Genomic DNA, 21,399 nt, shown 5'->3' on the forward strand with positions numbered 1-21,399 from the left:
GTTTTCTGCGCATACAAAGCCTGCACTTTCATCTTCTAGTATTCGTGATTCAAAATATTTGAAAGGGTAAATGTTTGGACCTTTGGGGGTTTTATAAGGTAAATGCGGTTTTAGGCCCATACCTGAGGACCTCCACTGACCCAAGGGCCCAATCTTTCCTTAGGGTTTAGGGTAGGTTCTAACAAGGCGATAATCCTCGTATTAGTATCTCTCTCATTTCGAGATATACTACCTTCTTAGGTCTCGATATCCAGATCACGTGGCTGTCTAACCGCACATAACACACTTGTATTTTGTTCACAACCCTTTGTGCTTGCTGCCATATTGAAGCGGAGTGTTTCAGTCTATTTTCCTCGTAAAGATCGGCCAACTCTAACCCGAAGAATCGGTCTGGGGGATTTTCTAGACCAGGAATTAACTGCAAAAAAATTCGGTGGATAGGATACCACAAAGCATAATAGAATTTCCGTTGGGTCTTTCTTGTTACAATGATCATGATTTCATTGTTTTGGCAATCTAAACTAAAAGAAGGAAGTTACTTAGGTGATGGTAAGTAAATGACGATATGACTAGTGTTATTAATTGACATGTCATAATTTAAGTATACAACCTAGTTGATGTGCCATAGTTCAGAATGAAAAAAAAGAAAGTATTATAACATGAGCAAGTGATCATTTCGAACAGAATTACAGTCGTACCAAAAAACCAAAAAATTACACATAATCGTAAATGAGACGATCCTACATAAATCCAAAATATCACACATCTCGAGATGTTTAACTTTTGAATTGGATCCACCACCACAACCACAACCACATTCTCCCTCTACAAGTAGAAGCAAAGAATTTCGATTTTCCACCACAAAACAAATCCGCAAGGATGCTCTCTGCCCCTTTCTTGATTCCTTGTTTCTTTTTCATTAAATCTTAATCTTTGTTTATTAACTTTCTTAACAATCACTAATCAACTTGCAACTAAAATACTATTCGCTAAATCATGATTTATGGTACCCCACGTGGTCATGGTCCATGCTTTGACCCCACCAACCACCCCTGATTAAGTTTAGAGATATTCTCTTCTTAAAATTTACCACGTATCAAACTTATACTTGAAGATGTTTCGCTTTATGGATACATAACAAACTTTAATAATTCGAATAATGTCACAAAAACTCAAAATTAGTTGTAAAAGAGAATCTTTCCTTTTGTAATATAATATTCTTACACGAAGCAATTTTGTATGCCTTCCTCAAATCTAGTAACAACCTGCTTAAATCAACCCTCCCCAGTTTAAAATTGTATCAATATAATTTAATTTGATTGGAATTAAGGATGCTAAAGTGAAGCATTGGTCCACTTGTAAGGTCAAATCATATTCTATTATTTTGTATGCGCTATTTGAGTGTCTTACTCATCGCGTTGTATGCGTGTATATTTTGATGACAATGTAATATTTCGCCAATTCTCCTACACCAGTGATGTTATTCTGACGATGTCTCAAGTTAATCACATACCGTTATGAACATTAACATCTTCACATGACAGTTCGTGATTAATTTGAGATATTAAAAAATGGCATCCTTGTCTCAGTATGATCTCCGCTTACAAGAGTGATTTTTTAACTCCAATCGCCCCTTAAATTGAATAATTCAGATAAAAATCAATGGATAAAATTAAATATAAGAGTTTAGGAAGTTAAAATGGATGTACGGAAATCATTCCCCAATGTGCACCGATGGCAATGAAGTTGGCTACTTGCAGAACTTTGTGCACAAAATGGATAAAAATGTGTAATGACAAAGCTAAATTACAATGCTATTGAGGAAAAAGTTAGTGGCTTGGACTTATTACAAACATAATAATTTGTCAACACAGTAAATTTGCTTACATAACAGGATCGATGGCCCCATTGAAATTTTAACAATCATCCGTAGAAAAGATTCACTTGAAATTAAGTTGGTTATTTGATCTGGTCACCTGGGTTCCCTTCTGGTTGTTGATCTGGAAATACTCATGCTTCCACTGGAACATTCTTCTTCCCTACTGCTTGAAGAACTTGAAGACACAGGCGGAGGAGGCTTACAAGACCATGGAACAACTTGGTTGTCATCATCATCATCTTTATCCCCATCATCCTGCTCCTCGTCCTCGTCCTCGTCCTCTTCCTCGTAGTCTTCTTCTTCTTCTTCTTCTTCTTCTTCGTCTTGATGATGATTTCCTTCATTATTATTGACACAATTCTCGCAAACGGAAACAGTTGGACAGAGCTTGAGACCAGAGCCAATCCAGGGGGTCGGAGATTGGCAGACATGGCAGAGCAGAGTTCTTGAATGCTTAGCCACCAGAAAGTTTGCGCCGTGAACTTTGACGTCGCAGTCCCAGCAGAGGCTAGCTTGATCGGATTCGCAGTACATTTTTGCTGCAGAGTCACACAGCTCGCACTTCTTCATCTCTCTCTCTCTCTCTCTCTCTCTCTCTCTCTCTCTATGCTGTTATGCCCCTGGGTGTGTGTATATATTGTATCCGTGGCTCTGTGTGTGTATATGTATGTTTAAATATATAAAGAAAGAAGCTGAAAACAAATGATGCAGGCCAAGTTGCAGCTATTTGCATTAAAAACCGGCCCTGGTTTTTTCTTTTTTCTTTTTTATAAAAAAATGGAGAATTCTTTTCTTCTTCTGAGCAGGGAAAGATGCACAAATCACTCTCTCTCCTTAGGTTTATGAGGCAAGTTTATTGGCTAAACTGCCAAAAAATAACAGATAAAAAAAAGAGTTCTTTAGATATAAACCCTTACAGCTCTTTTTTTTTTTGATAAAAACTCATCTAATTCTAAATATACAAATAAAACTCAAATTTGAAAGACTGCCAAGTAGAAAAGTAATGACCTATTTTTACAACTTGTGCCACATATTCAAAATCAAATCAATAAATGTTATTATTCACCACAAATAATTATTGCACATACTACCCCTAACATATATATACACACACACACATATACACACGTTCAAAAGTATATAGTGCTACTATAAGTTCAATATATATGTATATATGTGTGTTTGTGTGTAATTTACCTATATGTATATAGTACTACTCTACGTTCAAAAATATATATATGCACAGTACTAACATATATGTTAAAAAATATTATATGTAAGTAATTTACCTATATGTAAATTTATGATTAACAAATAATATATATTATGTGGTAAATCAATATTGAATCAAATAACATTCCTTTATTTTGTAGGTAACTTATTTTTCATATATTATATGGCACATTTTATTATTATAAGATATATGTACAAATAAAAGGTAAATTAACTTCTAATCAAATAACATTGCTTTATTTTGTAAGTAAATTAATTCTGAATCAAATAGCATTCTTTTGTTATGTAGCTATTTAATTTTGTATATATCAATATCATATATATATATATATATATATATATATATTTGGCACATTTAATTATTATATGTACAAACAATAGGTAAATTAGTATCAAATAAAATAATATTATTTATTATGTAGGTAAATTATTTTGCCTACATATATTGGTTAAATTTTTTTTCTTTTTATATTTTATGTAATCTAACGGTTTAAAATTTTAATAGTGGGTACATTATTTGAATCAAATGTTTTTTTTATAGGTAAAATATTTTGCATGAATTTTACATCTATCAGGCATTATATATACTAGCCTCTCTGCACGCACTAACGTGCGTGCGAGAGGCATTTTTGCATCACGGACGCTACGCGCCCCTAAATGTGTATTATGTTAGTTTTGTTCCATTGTGGTTGTCAATGTATATGCTTTAGAAAGTATGATACCAAGTTTGGAGGTGAGGTATGAAATCTAGAAGATGACTGCTCCTAATTGGAAGCAATAAATTGAAGTTGTTGACGTGGATACTCTCTCACACGCAGCAATGCCTATTACGGTGTTCTCAAGCACGTGCGAAAGACACTTTTTAAATCACGGCACGCTACACGCAACTTACACATTTTAGATGTATTTATATGCGAGGATTGGTTCAAAGTATAGAAACATAAAATAAAGGCGATTATCATATCTAATAATACAGGCGGAATCTAAAGTATTTTGTCTAGAATATGTAAAAAAAAAAAGTAATAAATAACAGAGAAGATCCTTATAATTTAGTTGCAACTAAAAGTTAAATAAAAAGTATAAAAACAATCCAAGAAATTTAATTGACCTTGATGCACATGACACCAAAAAATATAATGAACTCATATCATTCCGTACTGTTGAAAATTTAATGCGTTTGGTTAAAATCAAATATTAGCATTATTTGTAATTGAAGTGCATTAAAAGTTGAAAAAGGGAATTAAACATTAAAAGAAAGAATGTAACCTTATGTTGAATTCGAGGGAAGCAAAATATCTTTGTACACAACATTTCTTGTGAAGACTCCTTCGTTACCGTGTAACTCTCCTTTCTTTACCAAGACTTTTGTTGTAGACGCTGAAACTCCTCTTGATAAAGCCACGTACAATTGTCCATGACTGAATACGTGATCTGGTAGATAAATACCCACATTTGGTATTGTCTGCCCTTGTGATTTATTTATAGTTAGTGCAAAACTCAATTTCACTGGAAACTGTTTTCTCATCATTTCGAATGGGAGTCCTGCACTTTCTGTGGTCTTTAAAGAGATTCTTGGTAAAAACACTCTAGTTCCAGCAAATTGTCCAGATAAGATTTCGGCATCAATTAGATTATTGTAAGCTCCATGGCACGCCAGTCTTGTACCATTGCACAACCCCATCTTCGGATCGATATTTCTCAAAAGCATTATCGGGGGACCTTTTTTCAAAGTTAACTGATGAGGGGGCATTCCACCAGGTGAGATTGAATTCAAGAATTCTTGTTGATACAAATTTCTCACATCGTCCTCAACTGAATCGAAAGAGTATAAGATATGTTCAATCCCCGGAAATTTATCGATGATCATTTTATTGATTTTGTCAGCATCCTCATTTTTTGGTGTTATAATTGCTCTTTCCACCAAGTATCTTGCATCACATACATGACATTCCAAATCGGGGAAAACTTCATTAACCAATTGGACAATGGATTCTTCACCATTCCATGGAATAACCATAGATGATGGTAATTGCATCATGTCGTCTATCATAGTTTCTTGTTCCCCATTACCAACATGAAGTAAGAACTCTGAAAAGTCTTGATCATTGATCATTGACGGATCTCATGTTATGCCTAAGACGAATGATTTTCACGTGTTCCCAAAATGAAGCATTAATCATACTTGCTTGCATCAATTCAGATCTTGTACCTTTTGGAACAACTGGAAGAACTTGTCGAAAATCTCCTCCAAAGATTATGACCTTTCCTCCATATGGTAGGTCAACGCCCATTATATCTTTGAACGTTCGATCGAGAGCCTCAAATGCAAACCTGTGTGCCATTGGTGCTTCATCCCAAACAACAGCTGATGTTTTTCTTATCAATTCTGCCAAATCTGACTGGATACTAATAGAACATGTGGAAGATGCATCTGGACTGAGGGGAATTTTAAATCTAGAGTGTGCTGTCCTTCCACCTGGTAATATGGTTGCTGCAATTCCAGATGTTGCTGTTGCCAATATAATATGACCCTTACTCCTTAAGGTTGCTAACAAAACACGATATAAGTATGTCTTTCCTGTCCCTCCGGGACCATCCACAAAAAATATGGCATTGTCTCGTTGTTCAATAGCAGACACAATCGAGTTATACGCTGCCATTTGGTCTTCATTTAGATTTTGTACCGCATTGAGGTCTGCTCAGAGATGTCAAGTGAAACTTCATCTTGTATTATCCTTGGAATTGTGTTGTCTCTAACACAATCTTGTGTTATTTGTGGTAAATCGTAATCAGATACAGACTTACTATGTTGCACTAATAGTCCGTTCAAGTCTTGCAAAAGCTTGTTCAAGATAGAAGTATTATTTGTGGTACTTGAAACAGAATAATCTTCCACCATAAATGAATGAAATTCATCCCATAATCTTCTTACTCCATGTGGCTCACAATAAACTAAGATGGTAACAAACAACCTTCGCAAAGCTGACGGCATGCGAATGTTAGTGGCTTCACAGAGACACTGTCTAATGCTATCATCATCTTCTAGCAAACCTCGTTGTTCCACTGCCTTCTTAAATGTTGGTTGTACAATGTCATTGACTGTTCTTAAGTTCTCAAATGATGTTGGTCCTCTAACATGATTAAGAAGGATGCGTAAGTAGAATTTTTCACCCTCATTCGGCGAGACTGCATATATCCGGCCAATAACTTTATGGTTATTCATCCTCTCACTCTAGAGTTTATCTCTTTGACTCCATTTGAACCGTTCAGGGAATTCCCGGTATAAGTATTGTCTTGCTTCCAGGCAAGTGGTATTCTTGGTAAAAAACTCTGTCAGCATAGTCATCGAGTTAGTGTCATCTGCCAAAATATCTGCTACTCTTTGGTGAGGGTAAAAATGAATAGTTTGTCCTTCAGGAAGATGAATTTGTAATCGTTCCACCGATGGATAAAGTCGATTAGTTACAAATTTGAATATTCTCCATAAAGCTTCAGGTGCACAAACCCATCTTGCATCAACAAACTGCTTTATTTCATCTTGAATAGGTTCATGATGGACTTCAAAAGCTACTCGGTCGGGACCTTTGTAAACATATTTGTACAGATACTTAACACTCTTAATGCTGCAACAAATCTCAACATTAATATGACAATCATATCTGAGGAGTAGCCATGAGTTGTACGGAATGACCCACCGATTATCCACCATTATACGTGCATTATGATCTAATGGGATTGGATCATGATTGTCTCTTCTACGATAGACTGGATAAGAATCATTTCCTTGAACTGTAGTTGGTGCAAATGGCTTAGGATAATTTCGTTTACAGCTACCACGTTTCATACAGGGTGATCGTGAATTGTGTATTCCACATGGACCATGTATCATATGCCTTAAGACGGCACCATACAATTCAGGCTCTTCATTTGGATTTGGTATTTCAGCCCGTACCACCTGATCATAATCATCTGGACTATTAAGCTTATCATTTTCTTCTAACATGAGAAGCATGTGAACATGGGGGAGACCGCGCTTTTGAAACTCAATGACATATACATATGCAAGAACTTTGCCTAAAACACCTTTTTTTATAACATCATTCTTCAACTCTTCAAATTTTGCACGAAAAACCCTTGTAAGCAAATCTGGTCGATCTTGTGGTGTTTGGCCAGGTAGTAGCTCATCACTTATTTCTTCCCAAGTTGGATTACATGTCATTGTTAGGAAAATGTCTGGTCTTCCATATTTTTGAACCAAAGTCATTGCATCTTGATACCTTTGATACATGTCTCGGGGACTACCAACAAAAGATGATGGTAATATAGTCCTACGACGACCGACGTCTCCTGTATTTGTTTTGTTATAAGTCGTTAATAAGTCTAAATATGTTTGTTTTGTTTCAACCCTTTAATAAGTCTCATTTAATGTGACAGAACATGAACTTAAAGAATATATGTTTTATTATAAACTGATTAGCTTCATACCTGCATTATTTTGTCCTGCAATTAATGAGTCTTGCAGTCCTCGATAAAATTCAGATCGAATTGTGTGTTGATTATTACGCATCCATCTAAGCTTTTGTGATTCGATCTTGACGTAGTTATCAACTACATATTGTTGCAATAGGCGGCCACCACGAAGTAGAAGCGATTCGTCATGTTGACGGATCTAAAATGATAAAATTCATTGTTCAACACAATATAAGTTTTAAAAATTAATATTGTATTCATAGAGATGAAGGTCTTAGGTTACCTGAAGAAGATACGAATAATAGTCACAACATGTCACTTTTCTGCTGTTGTTATTTCGAGTATTCACATCCCATCCATATGTTCCATAAGGTAACAACAATGGATATTGTAAAGGGTCATAGTAGCCGACACAGTCTTTGATACTCTTAAGTTGACCATCTGTAGTTTGCACAACAATATCTCGACCTCTAATGTTTTCTGATCCTTCACCACCTACTATGATTGCAGCAACCTGAGATGCAGATGGTAAACAATATTGTCGTTGATTCGCGGGCTGCTCTTTGATAATCAATCTACAACTTTGCAAATCTTGACGTTGCGCAAGGTGGTGAAATGTTTGCACAAATGGATTATATTGATTCAAGATTTGTTGGATTTTTTCAACCACACCTCTGTTTAGTGCTTCACTTTCTCTCATTCGATTGTCTATTTCATGAGCTGTGTCATATATATACATTTGTAGGAATCTCGGTCTACTATCTCTAATAGGCAAAAGACTTCCAATCTTATGATATATGGAACCTTGAGCACGAAATGTGTAAATACCACGTCTTCCAGTTGCTAGGTTTTCGTCAACATGAACTCCCATTGAAGTGAAGGCAAAAATGTGGTTGTAAGCTCGTATATTCTGCCTAAAATGTCTTCCCTCGGCAGATTGGTTGCAAAAAAGCTCAGTCATTTCAGGAGGGGACGGTGCCAATGGTAGAGCAAGCTTTCCACGTAAGCAACACATTTCAGATGTTTCATGAGAGAACAAACGGGCATGACAATCTGGACATGTGGTTGGATTTGGCATGTGAAATCTTGGGATTTCCATGTTTTCATTAAAGTTTCTAGCACAATTATGAATTGGCCTTCTTCCCATAGTATGATGTCGAGGTGGTACGTCCTCGTTAGGCTGGATCTCATTTTCATTAATGAGATTAAAAGCATCTGCTTAAAAAGGAAACATTAAAGGTGTTTCATGATTTAGAGAGCATAGTTGAAATTGTAGGTATTAATATTCAAAAGCTGATACCTTCATTGATGATGGGCAGATAACAATGACTCATTGGAGTATTCGAACTGAACGATTGCGTTGTTGTATTTTCTGTTATAATCAAATGAAATGGAAGTAAGGTAATAAGTAGTGTTTACAGTAATGATGATATTGATGTTTATCTTTTTCAAAGTTGTACTATGGTAGTTTGTGCGATTACCATTATTAGTGAAACTTTGTATTAGTCCATCCCGAGGCAAGCGTGTCCTATTGGATCGGGCAATTTGCCTTATATGAGTTAAGCGCATTGTTCTTGGAACTTGATTGCTGCTGCCTTCTCCAAACAGCACTATGTTTAGTCGTTCGACATGATTGCTACTGCCTTCATCGAATTGCCCTATGTTAGGGTGTTGAACTTGATCGGCATCACCACCAAATAGCATTATGTTTGAGCGTTGAATTTGTTGAACACGATAATTGGATCGTCGTCGTGCTAAATATTCGTGTCTTTGGCTTGAACTCATTGAATTCCGCCTCATACGTTGTTGATCCCGCCATTGCTCTCGTTGGCTTTGTGTCTCATCAGTAACATATGCATTTTGTTGCTCTAAACCAAGAAACGTAATGGTGCACGAAAAATATTAGTAAGCATAGAATATTATTTAAGTACCTACATACGTATTTTTTTTCCTTTTGTTTTTGTAATTGAATCATTGGTATACATTACGTTTTTTTTTATATTTTCGTTTGATTGAGACTGCCTAGGTCACATAATAAGTGGCAGAGGAAGAAGAAAACAAAGAAAAAGTGAATGTTTTGTATTTTGAGCTATTTTCTCTTTAAAGTCTGTAGATTTTAGTGATCAGAAAAGTAAAAACTGTGGATTGTTTTGGATGCCAGACCTTGGATGAATAGTATTGTTTATTTTAATTGATCACAGAAAAGAAAAACTCATTTTTTTTGGATGAGAGTGGTTTTCTTCTTGCCGTTTTCGGATGAAATGAATGCAACGCCAATATCTCTGAATCTAGGGTTTACTAAAATTTAGTGAATTTCATGCACTGAATCATTGATTTATGATTTCATTTCTCTGATTTGGGTTGTGCTTTTTGCTTCCTTTGATTTTGCATCTGTATAATTATGTGCTGCATGTTTTTGTTTAACTTCACAATTTTTTCCATTTAGTATCGATGTACTATATCTTTATGTGATGTTATTTTTATATTTTTCCCTTGACTATTATAGTTGAACTGTTATTCCAAGTTTACATAATATTCCTTTCCTTATTTGTTTATTTTTATTTATTTTTTTATTTTTTATTTATTTATTTATTTTTCTTGTTTGGAGTACTTGTTAAAACGTTGGTCACTATGGTAAATATATGCAATCCAAATGTTGAAATTATTATAGACATAACAGAATTATTAAATGGATGTTTGCATTGATAGTACAAAAAGGCAATGACAACTTAGAATCACTGATTTGTTCAATCTTAATATATTTGTCTTAATAATTTGTACAAAAATGTTAATACAACGTACGAATTGAATAGAGACAAAAAAATAAGAAATCATAGTTACCCGCAGATGTTGGTCCTATGTTTTCTTGGTTTACTTCCGTTTGATTTTGGACTATATTGATTGAGTTCAAGCGGGTTTGATAATTGGCACGTCGTCGTATTGAAATTCGAGCTCGCTGTGATGAATTCATAGATTGTCGTCTTTGTCTTTGTTGATTGCTCCTATGATTTTGCCTTTGTTGATTACTCCTACGATACCTTGGGTCTGACTGTTGAAAATTGTGAACATTTGTTTGTCCAAAGTCAACTTCTTCATTGCCAACCTACATTGAGAAATTGCTAAACATAATGAATTTTATTTTATTTTTGAAAAAGAAGAAAAAATATATCATATGTACAAAAGAGGAATAATGCAGATAAGGTAACAACCTCTGACATATCGCTTCTATCAATTCCCTCCATACTTGATATGTTGTAGTCCTCCAAAAATCTTAAAACTGAAATTTCAATTTGATGATTCTTAATAAAGGTAAAATTGAAGAAAAATATGAAAACATAAAAAAAAAAAATTAAGCTTACATCCATTATATATAGTTGAACCATAAATCATAAGGCAAAGGGAAAATACCTCTCTCTCTCTCTCTCTCTCTCTCTCTCTCTCTCTTCGTTTTTAAAAGGCCATCGGCTGCATTGCCTTCCTGAGGGCCTAATGGATGACCATTCTTGTCATCCCTTTCTATTTCATCTCTGGCAGGGAAAGTAGCCTATATATCATTTTATAAGATATTAGTATCTCCTCCTAGAATGGATAGAAATTTGTTGGAGACATCCTAATCCGTCTAAATTAGTTGGACCATATGCATATGTTAGTATAATGTATCAGATACTTTTTTTAATATAGATATTAATATTTTCTCCTAAAATGGAGGAGAAGTTATTCCGTTCTTGTTGTTTTATTTGTTTTTTTTCCCCAACATAACAAAATTGAATTTCTCTATTTAATATCTCTCTCCTAAAATAGAAAGCAGTTATTCACCTTGTGGCCTTTTTTTCACTTCTTTTATGCTAGGTTATACAAAGTAATTCTATGTTGTATCATTCACTTTTGAGAGGCTTTACTAAAAAACAAAGAACAGCAATTAAGTATTTTATATTTCTTATGAGCAATCACATAAATTCCAAGTTATTCAATACATTCATAAAATAACATGAAACACATTTGACATTTAGATCATACAAAACTGAAACCTCAGAATATGCGAAAAGAATTATCACTTTCTTACATAATAGGCTGAAAAGAGTAACTCTAAATTACTTACCTCTATTACGAAAATGTTACAATGGCAGAGAAAAAGGCCCCAAAAAATGAAGACCCACAACTCCTGGAAAAAAAAAGAAAACCAAATGACACGCATAAAAAAGGAACTCACAAACAAAACCCATGTAAACACAGAGAACGAATCCAAAAGAGAACCCAAGACATGAAGAAAGTTAGAAAACTCTCATAATTAAAATAAAAAAAGTTGAATAGCTCATTACCATTAATAAATCAATAACCAAATAACAAAATTTTGCATTCTTTAATTTGTTCAAAATTAATTTCATCTTCGTCTTCTTTCAAATCTGATAAAATCCCCAAAGCACAAAAAAAAGTAGCTAACTATTTTTATACCCTATAAACAACGATATGCATCTTAACCCATTTAACATATTCATAAAATAACATCAAACACATTTATGCATCAGACCATATAGAAGTGAAGTCTCACAACATTCATAATTCCCCTGTTTTCATAAATTAACCACAAAACAGGAGAAAATAATTAGTCTTTGTTCTTGGAATTTTTTCATAAGTGGTAAAAACAAATTTGAAACATCCAAATTAGAAAATATGAAACGAAAACATGAAATGATTTCCGCAGGACCTTATCTCTGCAAAACCTACAAACCACGTTTACTTCAGTTACATAATCAGAAAAAAAAAATTAATTATATTAACTAATCTGGGTTAAAATCACACCTCAGGCTGCAAGTAGAATCAAAACCTTGGAATTTCAAATTCACTGACCTTAAACACACAGGTCTTCGCAGGCTCCAAAGAACAGTCACAAACTCGAAAAACCCAATCTCCTGAAATCGAAAACAAAACCAAATTAACCATCATCACCTATAATCCGAAGCTACAAAACAAAATTCCCAAAATCACAACCAAAAAATTTGAACAAAAAACCCATTTAAAATCCAAATTTACACTCGCAAGCACATTACATTCAAAGCAGACAATTACCCAAAGAAATTAATTTCATCTTTGTCTTCTTTCAAATCTGATAAAATCCCCAAAGCACAAAAAAAAGTAGCTAACTATTTTTTATACCCTGTAAACAACGATATGCATCTTAACCCATTTAACATATTCATAAAATAACATCAAACACATTTATGCATCAGACCATATAGAAGTGAAGTCTCACAACATTCATAATTCCCCTGTTTTCATAAATTAACCACAAAACAGGAGAAAATAATTAGTCTTTGTTCTTGGAATTTTTTCATAAGTGGTAGAAACAAATTTGAAACACCCAAATTAGAAAATATGAAACGAAAACATGAAATGATTTCCGCAGGACCTTATCTCTGCAAAACCTACAAACCACGTTTACTTCAGTTACATAATCAGAAAAAAAAAATTAATTATATTAACTAATCTGGGTTAAAATCACACCTCAGGCTGCAAGTAGAATCAAAACCTTGGAATTTCAAATTCACTGACCTTAAACACACAGGTCTTCGCAGGCTCCAAAGAACAGTCACAAACTCGAAAAACCCAATCTCCTGAAATCGAAAACAAAACCAAATTAACCATCATCACCTATAATCCGAAGCTACAAAACAAAATTCCCAAAATCACAACCAAAAAATTTGAACAAAAAACCCATTTAAAATCCAAATTTACACTCGCAAGCACATTACATTCAAAGCAGACAATTACCCAAAGAAATTAATTTCATCTTTGTCTTCTTTCAAATCTGATAAAATCCCCAAAGCACAAAAAAAAGTAGCTAACTATTTTTTATACCCTGTAAACAACGATATGCATCTTAACCCATTTAACATATTCATAAAATAACATCAAACACATTTATGCATCAGACCATATAGAAGTGAAGTCTCACAACATTCATAATTCCCCTGTTTTCATAAATTAACCACAAAACAGGAGAAAATAATTAGTCTTTGTTCTTGGAATTTTTTCATAAGTGGTAGAAACAAATTTGAAACACCCAAATTAGAAAATATGAAACGAAAACATGAAATGATTTCCGCAGGACCTTTTCTCTGCAAAACATACAAACCACGTTTACTTCATTTACATAATCAGAAAAAAAAGAAATTAATTATATTAACTAATCTGGGTTAAAATCACACCTCAGGCTGCAAGTAGAATCAAAACCTTGGAATTTCAAATTCACTGACCTTAAACACACAGGTCTTCGCAGGCTCCAAAGAACAGTCACAAACTCGAAAAACCCAATCTCCTGAAATCGAAAACAAAACCAAATTAACCATCATCACCTATAATCCGAAGCTACAAAACAAAATTCCCAAAATCACAACCAAAAAATTTGAACAAAAAACCCATTTAAAATCCAAATTTACACTCGCAAGCACATTACATTCAAAGCAGACAATTACCCAAATCAAATCGACAGCAGGAGATGCAATCTTTTATGGGCTTCAAATTTTCTTCAAACCGAGACCAAATTCGCTATTCTTCAGGAAGAAAGCGTTGCTGTTTGTAACCCCCGATGAAAAGATCTAAACAAATTTGACTAACAGTAAACAAATTTGATTTATTCAAAAACCAAAATCAGATGCCAAAAATCCATAAAATTAAAAGAATTAAAATATGGGTTTTATTAATCGGGTAGTGAATCACTACAATACCACGAATGATGCTGAGAACTGAAACCTGTAGAGAAATAATAGTGAAAGAAGGAGAGAATATGGAGTGGTAGGCTTGCAGTTAGAAAACAGAATGAATAGAGTTGTACGTGGAATTGTGTGAGGAAGAAGTTTGATCAGAAAATGGGGGAATAGAAGATAGACGTGGGTGGGTTGGTTTCCTTGTATGGAAACTGCTATGCAGTTTGAAAATTAAACGTGCTAATCCTGAAGATTTTTCTCCACACGTTGGTTGTTCTCTCTCCTAAAATGGAGGAGTTATCTATCTAAAATGGAGGAGTTATCTGTTTCTTTTTCTTTTTCTTTTTCTGTTAATAAAACAATTTTTATATTTTTGTATTCTGACAAAAATGTCCATGAGTTTTTTAATGTATTATACTGTGTCGGTTTTTGTTTTTTTTTGTTTGAGGGTTATTTTAGTCTAGATTTTTTTGGTGAAGCCTTGAGACACCAAAGTTGATTGCTGGCTTTCTAATATTAAAGATATATATATATATGTGTGTGTGTGTGTGTGTGTGTGTGTGTGAAATAATTTACCTAAAATATAATTTTATTGACTTAATTGAGCATGTATAATAACATATATTAGACATGTTTTATGTTATTATATATTAGGCAATGAATTAACAACATATATATATATATATATATATATATTTTGGTAAAATCACTAATTCTCCCTTACATAGGGGTGTTTTTTTTTTTTTTTTTTTTTTGTACATTAATTATGTACATCAAACAGTCAAATATGGGTATTTTAGGCATCCGAAATTTTTTACATGTGTGAAGTCAAACATACTTAATGAATTTGCTGATGTGGAATCTAGTCAATGTGTTTTATTCAAGTAAAACACTTATGTTGGGTTTTATGTGGAGAAAATTAAGTTTTAGGGGCTAAAGTCATATTTTCAGTTATAAAAGCATCTGACAAATTTTAACAGTAACAACTGAAAAATGCTTCCATGTTATGTAACATTAACTGCTATTAGCATTGAATTGTGTGGATTAATTTGGATTATGTTGCCCAGTGAATCTAAATCATCCAATGCTCGTAGCATTTAATATATGTAGCACCCAAGTGGAACTTGTAAAAAGTGAGAACATTGATGTAGGCATTATATATTATCAGCATTGGATTATATGTATTGGTTTGGATTATGTTGTCCATTGAGTCCAAATCATCCAATGCTCATGACATTTAATGTTATGTAGTACTGAGCGTTTAGACTCATATGAGTTCCTACTCTATTAGAAAGGTAATACAAATGTAATATGAAAAATATATGATAAAAATATCATTTTTGTGTTTTTAATGTCTTGTAGTAGTACCTTATAAAGTTGTTAATTTTTACACTTCTTGTAATGTATTTTTTTAACAAATGAGTTCAAATTTTTTTGGTTATGTTAAAGTCACTTGCGCGCACACATACAAGAGAAACAAATCAGTTCGCGACTGATTGTAGTACTTCTAATGTGAGTTTAATCATGAATGAGAAGAAATTAGGTGCACTCAATCAGCACTTTTGAAAACTCAAACCTAAAATTTGCCACATCAAATGGCACTAACCTTGCAATGGATGTATTGGTGTGGGGTAGGAATGAAATATGCTATGGATTTTTGTGTTCGGAGTTTGTGAATTAAGAGATTCGGACTTTTCAAGAGAGACAGAAAGAGATCTGAATCGTTTAAGTTTTTAGGTTTTTGTGAAGTGAGTCAGTGAAGTAGGTTAATGAAGATCGTAAAATTAAAATTGAATGGTCTAATTCTCTCAGTTCCTAGATTCCGGACACAAAAATCTAAAGTGAATCTCGTTGCACTACTATTAGAGAGTAGAGAGTTGAGGTACACCCTTTGGGCCCAATTCAAGAAATCTGTGGTTGGTCGGCACTCACTGCTCTTTGAATTTAGACACCGAAATTGGTGAAATCATCAAAGATAAATAAGCTCAACACGACAAGTCTCAGTTTTATTTATAGACTACACAGGTGTCTGATTTGCAGTGAACTACAAAATCTTGTGGACTCACGCGTTTGTAAGCTTTAAAAATATTTCATCTGGGTAGTTGTGATGATTAATTTAGAGGTTGAAATTTGGTTTTCATTAGAACAAATGCTGTCACGTGGCTTCTAAAATTTGGGCTAATTAGAGGAAGTCACTTTGGGTAGTTGGTAGCTTAAAAATAATTCGGATCTTCGATTTGTGCGAGGTGAACTATCGAATGAGTTAATAAAGATCGTCCGATTCAATTTGAATGTTCCAAATTGTAAGCTCTAGACAATGAAATCTGAAAGAATCCAAATTCATGGCAATGGTGAGAGGTGTAGATAAAGCAAGAACCATAAGAAAAATAGCCATGCAATATGACGCTATTACAAGTTAAGTCAATTATACATTGTCAGATACAAAATTAATTATAAATAAAATTTCCAAACAATAAAAATCTCTAACGTTATATGATTAGTTTAAGATAAGTATCATGACGATAAGATCTCCCAAAGTAGTTAAATCTCTTTCGAATGGTGTGTGTCATGTATATGGTACTAAAAACCCATCAACCTTTGTGAGCTCGGCCAAAATTCGTAGTCCTGATGCTGTTGCAATATTGCGTAGCGGAAAAAAAAGGAAGACAAAGCGTGTGGATAGGGAATGGGGAGTACGAAGTGGCCTGGTGTTCAATGTCCATTTCCACTCAACTTGAAAATTGGATAACTATAGCTTATTAACCTTGCCTACATAGACATGTATATTTGTGGTCGAGGTTTTTAGCAGTAGAAATTCAAGGGGCGGTTGTGACACTGTTTTTCTTTTTTGAACCCAGTGGACCAAGTAGTTCTGTGACTCTGTGGGAAGGCTTTGAAAACCTAATGTACTGTGTACTGTGTATAGGACCCAACTTACCAAATTTGTTGGTGGATGGATGATGACAGAATTGTAATTTAAGTAATTATGCTACGAGCATTATCATGCATTACTGCAAGTCCTCTGTTCGGTTTACTGTGTATAGGACCCAACTTACCAAATTTGTTGGTGGATGGATAATGACATAATTGTAATTTAAGTAATTAAGCTACGAGCATTATCATGCATGACTGTGAGTCTTATGTTCGGTCTTATCTTTCGATAAGAGACTTGCAGATGAGATGATTTCCACTATTTCCCAAACTCAAAATTCAATGGAACCGGGTTTTGATCTCACTCTCATGCCGGTCTTAGACCTTTGAAAGAACTTGACTATAAAACTAATTCGTAGCTAGCTTCATGTGTTAGAAGTTTCTATTTAAATTTTCAAACAAGACTGAACAAATTAATAAGGGCTCGTTTAGAAGGGTTTTAAAATGACTGAAAATACTTCTAGAGAAAATGTTTACAGGTTCCAAAAGCAATTCAAGTGTTTTTTTCAAGATTCATTTATATTTTTAAAAAAGATTGAATGTTAGGGAGATTCAATTTACAAACTAAATGATGAGTCACCAATAAGAATAAACATATTTATCAATATTTAAGTAATCAACCAATCATCAACTTCCATGTCCATTAATTTTTAAAATTTTGTCTCTAAATTTAATCTCGCTAGCATTACCCATTCTAAAAACTTTTTTTTTTGGGCCCATGCATCCATTTAAAAGCAGTTCCAAATAGACCTTAATTTATTTTAAATTTAGTGGACTGGGCTAATTCCATCTAGGCCATAACATGATTCGGATTTCAGAAGAGTCCAATATTGTGATACTATGACCAGGACACCCAATTTAAATTGTTAGGCATTCCCCCCCTCCCCTCCCCTATTGCCCAATTGTCATGGCATTGGTATTGACATTAGATAACCGCGATGACAGTCTTTAATCGGGTAAAGTTATACTCGGACAATTACTTTTTAGAGTGAATAGTAACTCTCATTGCTCTCCCACAGCTCTTGTCATGGCACAATGGGTGAAACTGATCTTACTTGAACCCAATCGACCTCCTATATTGATCTCTGTTTTGGTAAATCTATAATTCAACCTCTAGTTGATAGAAAAAACTTCAAAGTCAGTAGTTTTGCATAACCAAATTCAGGGGAAAAGGATTAAAACAATAAATTCACGTGAGAAAAATTATTTTATTTGAAGCGTTTGCAGCTTTAAAAGAGTGTCAAAATTATTTTCTGAATAAAAAAAAAAACAAATAATGCAAAGAAGAGTAGTCTCTTCTATTATTTAAGCTACCCGAAATTACAAAACTAGATGAACACCAAAGAAATTAAAGAACATGAAATTCCCATATAATTAAGAGATCGAGATCCAACATTTCATTACATATCTAAAGCTTCCACCAATAATTCTTCAGAACTTTGCATTATGGCAGGGCTCAATCTGAACATGAGGGTGCAAAATTCCATCTCATCCAAGGTGCCATCACCGTCCAAATCACCTTCCTTGAGCATGCACATGATCTCCTCATCGCTCATGCCTTGCAATCCAAGCAACACCGAGTTCTTCTTCAAGCTCTCAAACGTGATCACGCCCTTCTCTCCGTCCTTCAGCAACCGAAACCCTTTCGACAGCTCCTCCATAAACCCTTCTGCTCCCAGTTTCTCAACCATTGCTGGAAAGAAGTCTTCAAACACAATAGCCCCATTTCGACAAGCCATTGATTTAATAGATTCCAAAGTGAAAATTTGATGGAAATGAAACTACGGCTAGGGTTTATTATCCTATAGTTTGTCCGGGGTTACTGTGCTTGGAATTTCGAATATTTTATGTGTGGAAAAGTGACCTAGGGTGGGTGGTTTATATATTAGAAGGGAAATTGAGTGAATTAATAGAGAACATGAGGAAGATTTCGAGGAAAAAGGGGTGGCTGTGGATGGCAACAAATTAAGGTGTACAGATAAGAGAAAACTTATGTTGTTGCTTACCGGCATGGTCGAAGTTGGCTCTGTGTGTTACAGTTGGTGAGATGTTTCATTTCTGAGAGGCTTCTCTTTCCCGGAAATTACATGGGAAGGTCCAGAAAATAAAGAGGGTCAGGTAGTCCTGGTAAGCAATTAATTAGCATTTTCCTGTGAAAAGATGAAACTTGGCCATTTTTGGCATTCACGGGCTCTTTCCAAATCAGCATCTAATGGTTCTGACAGCTAGCAGATACAGAATTTTGCCACAATTAATATGATTAGTTTTTTTTTTTTTTTGATAAAGTCATATGGTATATGATTATGTTGTTATTTTGGAAAATGTGTTATTGTGGAGAGAAACTTACATGAAACAGATTCACTGTCACATAGCGTTTTGATTCAAGAATACATTGTTATGTGGAGGAAAACTTGCACATGACAATGAACTATTAGACAAAAAATGTCGTATGGCCAGTGAATTCATTCATATAAATCCTTGTTATCATGGAGTAAATGGAATAGCATCATATGTTATAATCATATTATGTGTTAATATGCATGGATGAGATTACAAAGTTGTTGATGTTCCCACTTTTAGTAATATCGTATCAACAAAATTCACTCATAATAAAATATGTATTTAAAGTGTCGATGACAGTAACGTATTGATGATGCACTTAAATTGAGGGAAATTTTTTAGGTGTGACAGTCCTTCGATGTCAAGTATTATAATATGAATTGAGGATAGAACTAACATTTTTTTACTTATGGTGTCATGGATAAAATACATACGTTACGACACAAGTAACTTGTCACATCATGTGTTAGTTTGATAGTGTTGCCAAATAATTATAATTCTTGAATTGTGTAGGACTCATTGTGTGGTAAGAGTGACTTTTATAAAGTGTGATCATGTAAGAATTGCATGGAGTTGAATTCATTTTTCTTTTTCTTTATTGAGAAAATAAGTACTCTCTAATACTAAAATTTGGAATTCCACAAAAGTGCCTTTACTTTCTTTGCAAGTAATACTTCTAGTAATTCTTTCCCACAACCAAATTCAAATGGTAGAAGAGTATCCCTGTGCATTTACCTAATCAAAGTAAATAACAAGACAATCCCTAATGTGTATTAGCCGTTAATTTACCTAATCAACATCTGCGAAGTTTTGCTCGTTGAAAAGAAAGTGATGTCTATGCAAAATTCCACGTAGTACCTCCCCAAAATGAACATGGAAGGAAATTGCCTATCAATTTTGCTTTGAATGATACGCTACGTTTTGTACCTTCCAAGGGGGAAAGAGGCAGTATACAGCTGCAAAATTGAGTACATCCCTACAACTAAGAGTCCATTAAAATTTACATGAAACAATTTGGCGTATTATAATGTGGAATTTAAGAATACGTAGTAATTAAAGAAGAATAATTTCAAAGATATGCTAAAAAACTACAGAAATGACAGATAATAGCCATGAAAAAGTTATACACGCCCTAATATATACAACAATAACAAACTAAGAGATCCTAACTAGAAGTTACAGGCAAGAGCTTCCTCCAAAAAGTTTTTAGAAGTTTCCATCAAAGCAGGACTCAACCTAAACATGAGAGTACAAAACTCCATCTCATCCAAATTCCCATCACCATCCAAATCACCTTCTCTCAGCATGCACCATAACTCCTCGTCACTCATCCCATGAAACCCCAATAATGCAGAGTTTCTCTTCAAGCTGTCAAATGTGATCAGGCCGTTATCTCCGTCCGTTAACAACCGCAACCCGTTGGACAACTCCTTCATGGACCCTTCTGCTCCCAATCTCTCCACCATAGTTGGGAAAAAAAAAAAATAATAATAATCCTTATATGACATGAGACACATTTTGTGAGGCTTGGCAAGTCGTGATTGACGTTTTGCAAGGCTTGGCATGTCATGACCGACATTTTGCGAGACTTGGCATGCCATGATCGACATTTTGCAAGGCTTAACATGTCATTGCCATGTCGTGAGGCTTGGCATGTCTTGATTGACATTTTGATAAGCTTGGCATGTTTGGAACCAAAAATCTGCCGCAACAAAGGTACAAATGCTTTAGATTATTAATTTGTTTTAGGATTTATGACTGCCAAGGAAGATTTTTTACAAGTTTACATTTGGTTTGCTAATTGAGAGTATACAGAGTTGGATCGGGTCGGGATCCTATTTG

General features: G+C 34.2%; 4 protein-coding genes and 1 long non-coding RNA gene across 5 annotated transcripts; all 5 read right to left on the bottom strand.

The window, feature by feature from the left end:
* Positions 1-1,741: 1,741 nt before the first annotated feature.
* On the bottom strand, positions 1,742-2,750 carry LOC125480424 (zinc finger protein CONSTANS-LIKE 9-like). The gene has a single exon (XM_048591281.1). The coding sequence runs from the start codon at positions 2,447-2,449 to the stop codon at positions 1,973-1,975; it is 477 nt and encodes a 158-aa protein (XP_048447238.1). The 5' UTR covers positions 2,450-2,750; the 3' UTR covers positions 1,742-1,972.
* Positions 2,751-4,379: 1,629 nt separating this feature from the next.
* On the bottom strand, positions 4,380-5,772 carry LOC125480457 (ATP-dependent DNA helicase pif1-like). The gene is made up of 2 exons (XM_048591341.1): positions 5,322-5,772; positions 4,380-5,209 (listed from the first exon to the last, which is right to left on the bottom strand). Exons 1-2 carry the CDS (start codon positions 5,770-5,772, stop codon positions 4,380-4,382), a joined length of 1,281 nt encoding a protein of 426 aa, XP_048447298.1.
* Positions 5,773-6,331: 559 nt separating this feature from the next.
* On the bottom strand, positions 6,332-9,286 carry LOC125480458. Its single transcript, XM_048591342.1, has 5 exons — positions 9,002-9,286; positions 7,866-8,096; positions 7,598-7,781; positions 6,618-7,459; positions 6,332-6,442 (listed from the first exon to the last, which is right to left on the bottom strand). The coding sequence occupies exons 1-5, from the start codon at positions 9,284-9,286 to the stop codon at positions 6,332-6,334; spliced, it is 1,653 nt and encodes a 550-aa protein (XP_048447299.1).
* Positions 9,287-10,492: 1,206 nt separating this feature from the next.
* LOC125480496 lies at positions 10,493-14,317 on the bottom strand. Its single transcript, XR_007260855.1, has 7 exons — positions 14,056-14,317; positions 13,837-13,898; positions 13,133-13,194; positions 12,431-12,492; positions 11,682-11,744; positions 10,792-10,859; positions 10,493-10,685 (listed from the first exon to the last, which is right to left on the bottom strand). It is a non-coding gene; the product is annotated as an uncharacterized LOC125480496 (long non-coding RNA).
* A 4,174-nt stretch (positions 14,318-18,491) lies between these two features.
* On the bottom strand, positions 18,492-19,349 carry LOC125480425 (calcium-binding protein PBP1-like). The gene has a single exon (XM_048591303.1). It carries the CDS (start codon positions 18,954-18,956, stop codon positions 18,618-18,620), a length of 339 nt encoding a protein of 112 aa, XP_048447260.1. The 5' UTR covers positions 18,957-19,349; the 3' UTR covers positions 18,492-18,617.
* Positions 19,350-21,399: the final 2,050 nt, after the last annotated feature.

This window comes from the organism of the source record quoted next, unplaced genomic scaffold (assembly GCF_019419815.1).
Source record: "Pyrus x bretschneideri cultivar Hongxiangsu unplaced genomic scaffold, Pyrus_bretschneideri_v1 Contig33, whole genome shotgun sequence".
Taxonomy (NCBI): domain Eukaryota; kingdom Viridiplantae; phylum Streptophyta; class Magnoliopsida; order Rosales; family Rosaceae; genus Pyrus; species Pyrus x bretschneideri.

Excerpts from the sequence above, each read along its gene's own strand:
- LOC125480424 (XM_048591281.1), bottom strand. The coding sequence starts at position 2,449 with ATGAAGAAGTGCGAGCTGTGTGACTCTGCAGCAAAAATGTACTGCGAA.
- LOC125480425 (XM_048591303.1), bottom strand. The coding sequence starts at position 18,956 with ATGGCTTGTCGAAATGGGGCTATTGTGTTTGAAGACTTCTTTCCAGCA.
- LOC125480457 (XM_048591341.1), bottom strand. The coding sequence starts at position 5,772 with ATGGCAGCGTATAACTCGATTGTGTCTGCTATTGAACAACGAGACAAT. Across the intron at positions 5,210-5,321 it reads TCTTCCAGTTGTTCCAAAAG|ACTTTTCAGAGTTCTTACTT; the intron begins GTACAAGATCTG and ends TCAATGATCAAG.
- LOC125480458 (XM_048591342.1), bottom strand. The coding sequence starts at position 9,286 with ATGCTATTTGGTGGTGATGCCGATCAAGTTCAACACCCTAACATAGGG. Across the intron at positions 7,782-7,865 it reads ATTATTCGTATCTTCTTCAG|ATCCGTCAACATGACGAATC; the intron begins GTAACCTAAGAC and ends TTATCATTTTAG. Across the intron at positions 6,443-6,617 it reads AGTTTGTTGATGCAAGATGG|AGTTTTTTACCAAGAATACC; the intron begins GTTTGTGCACCT and ends CTATGCTGACAG.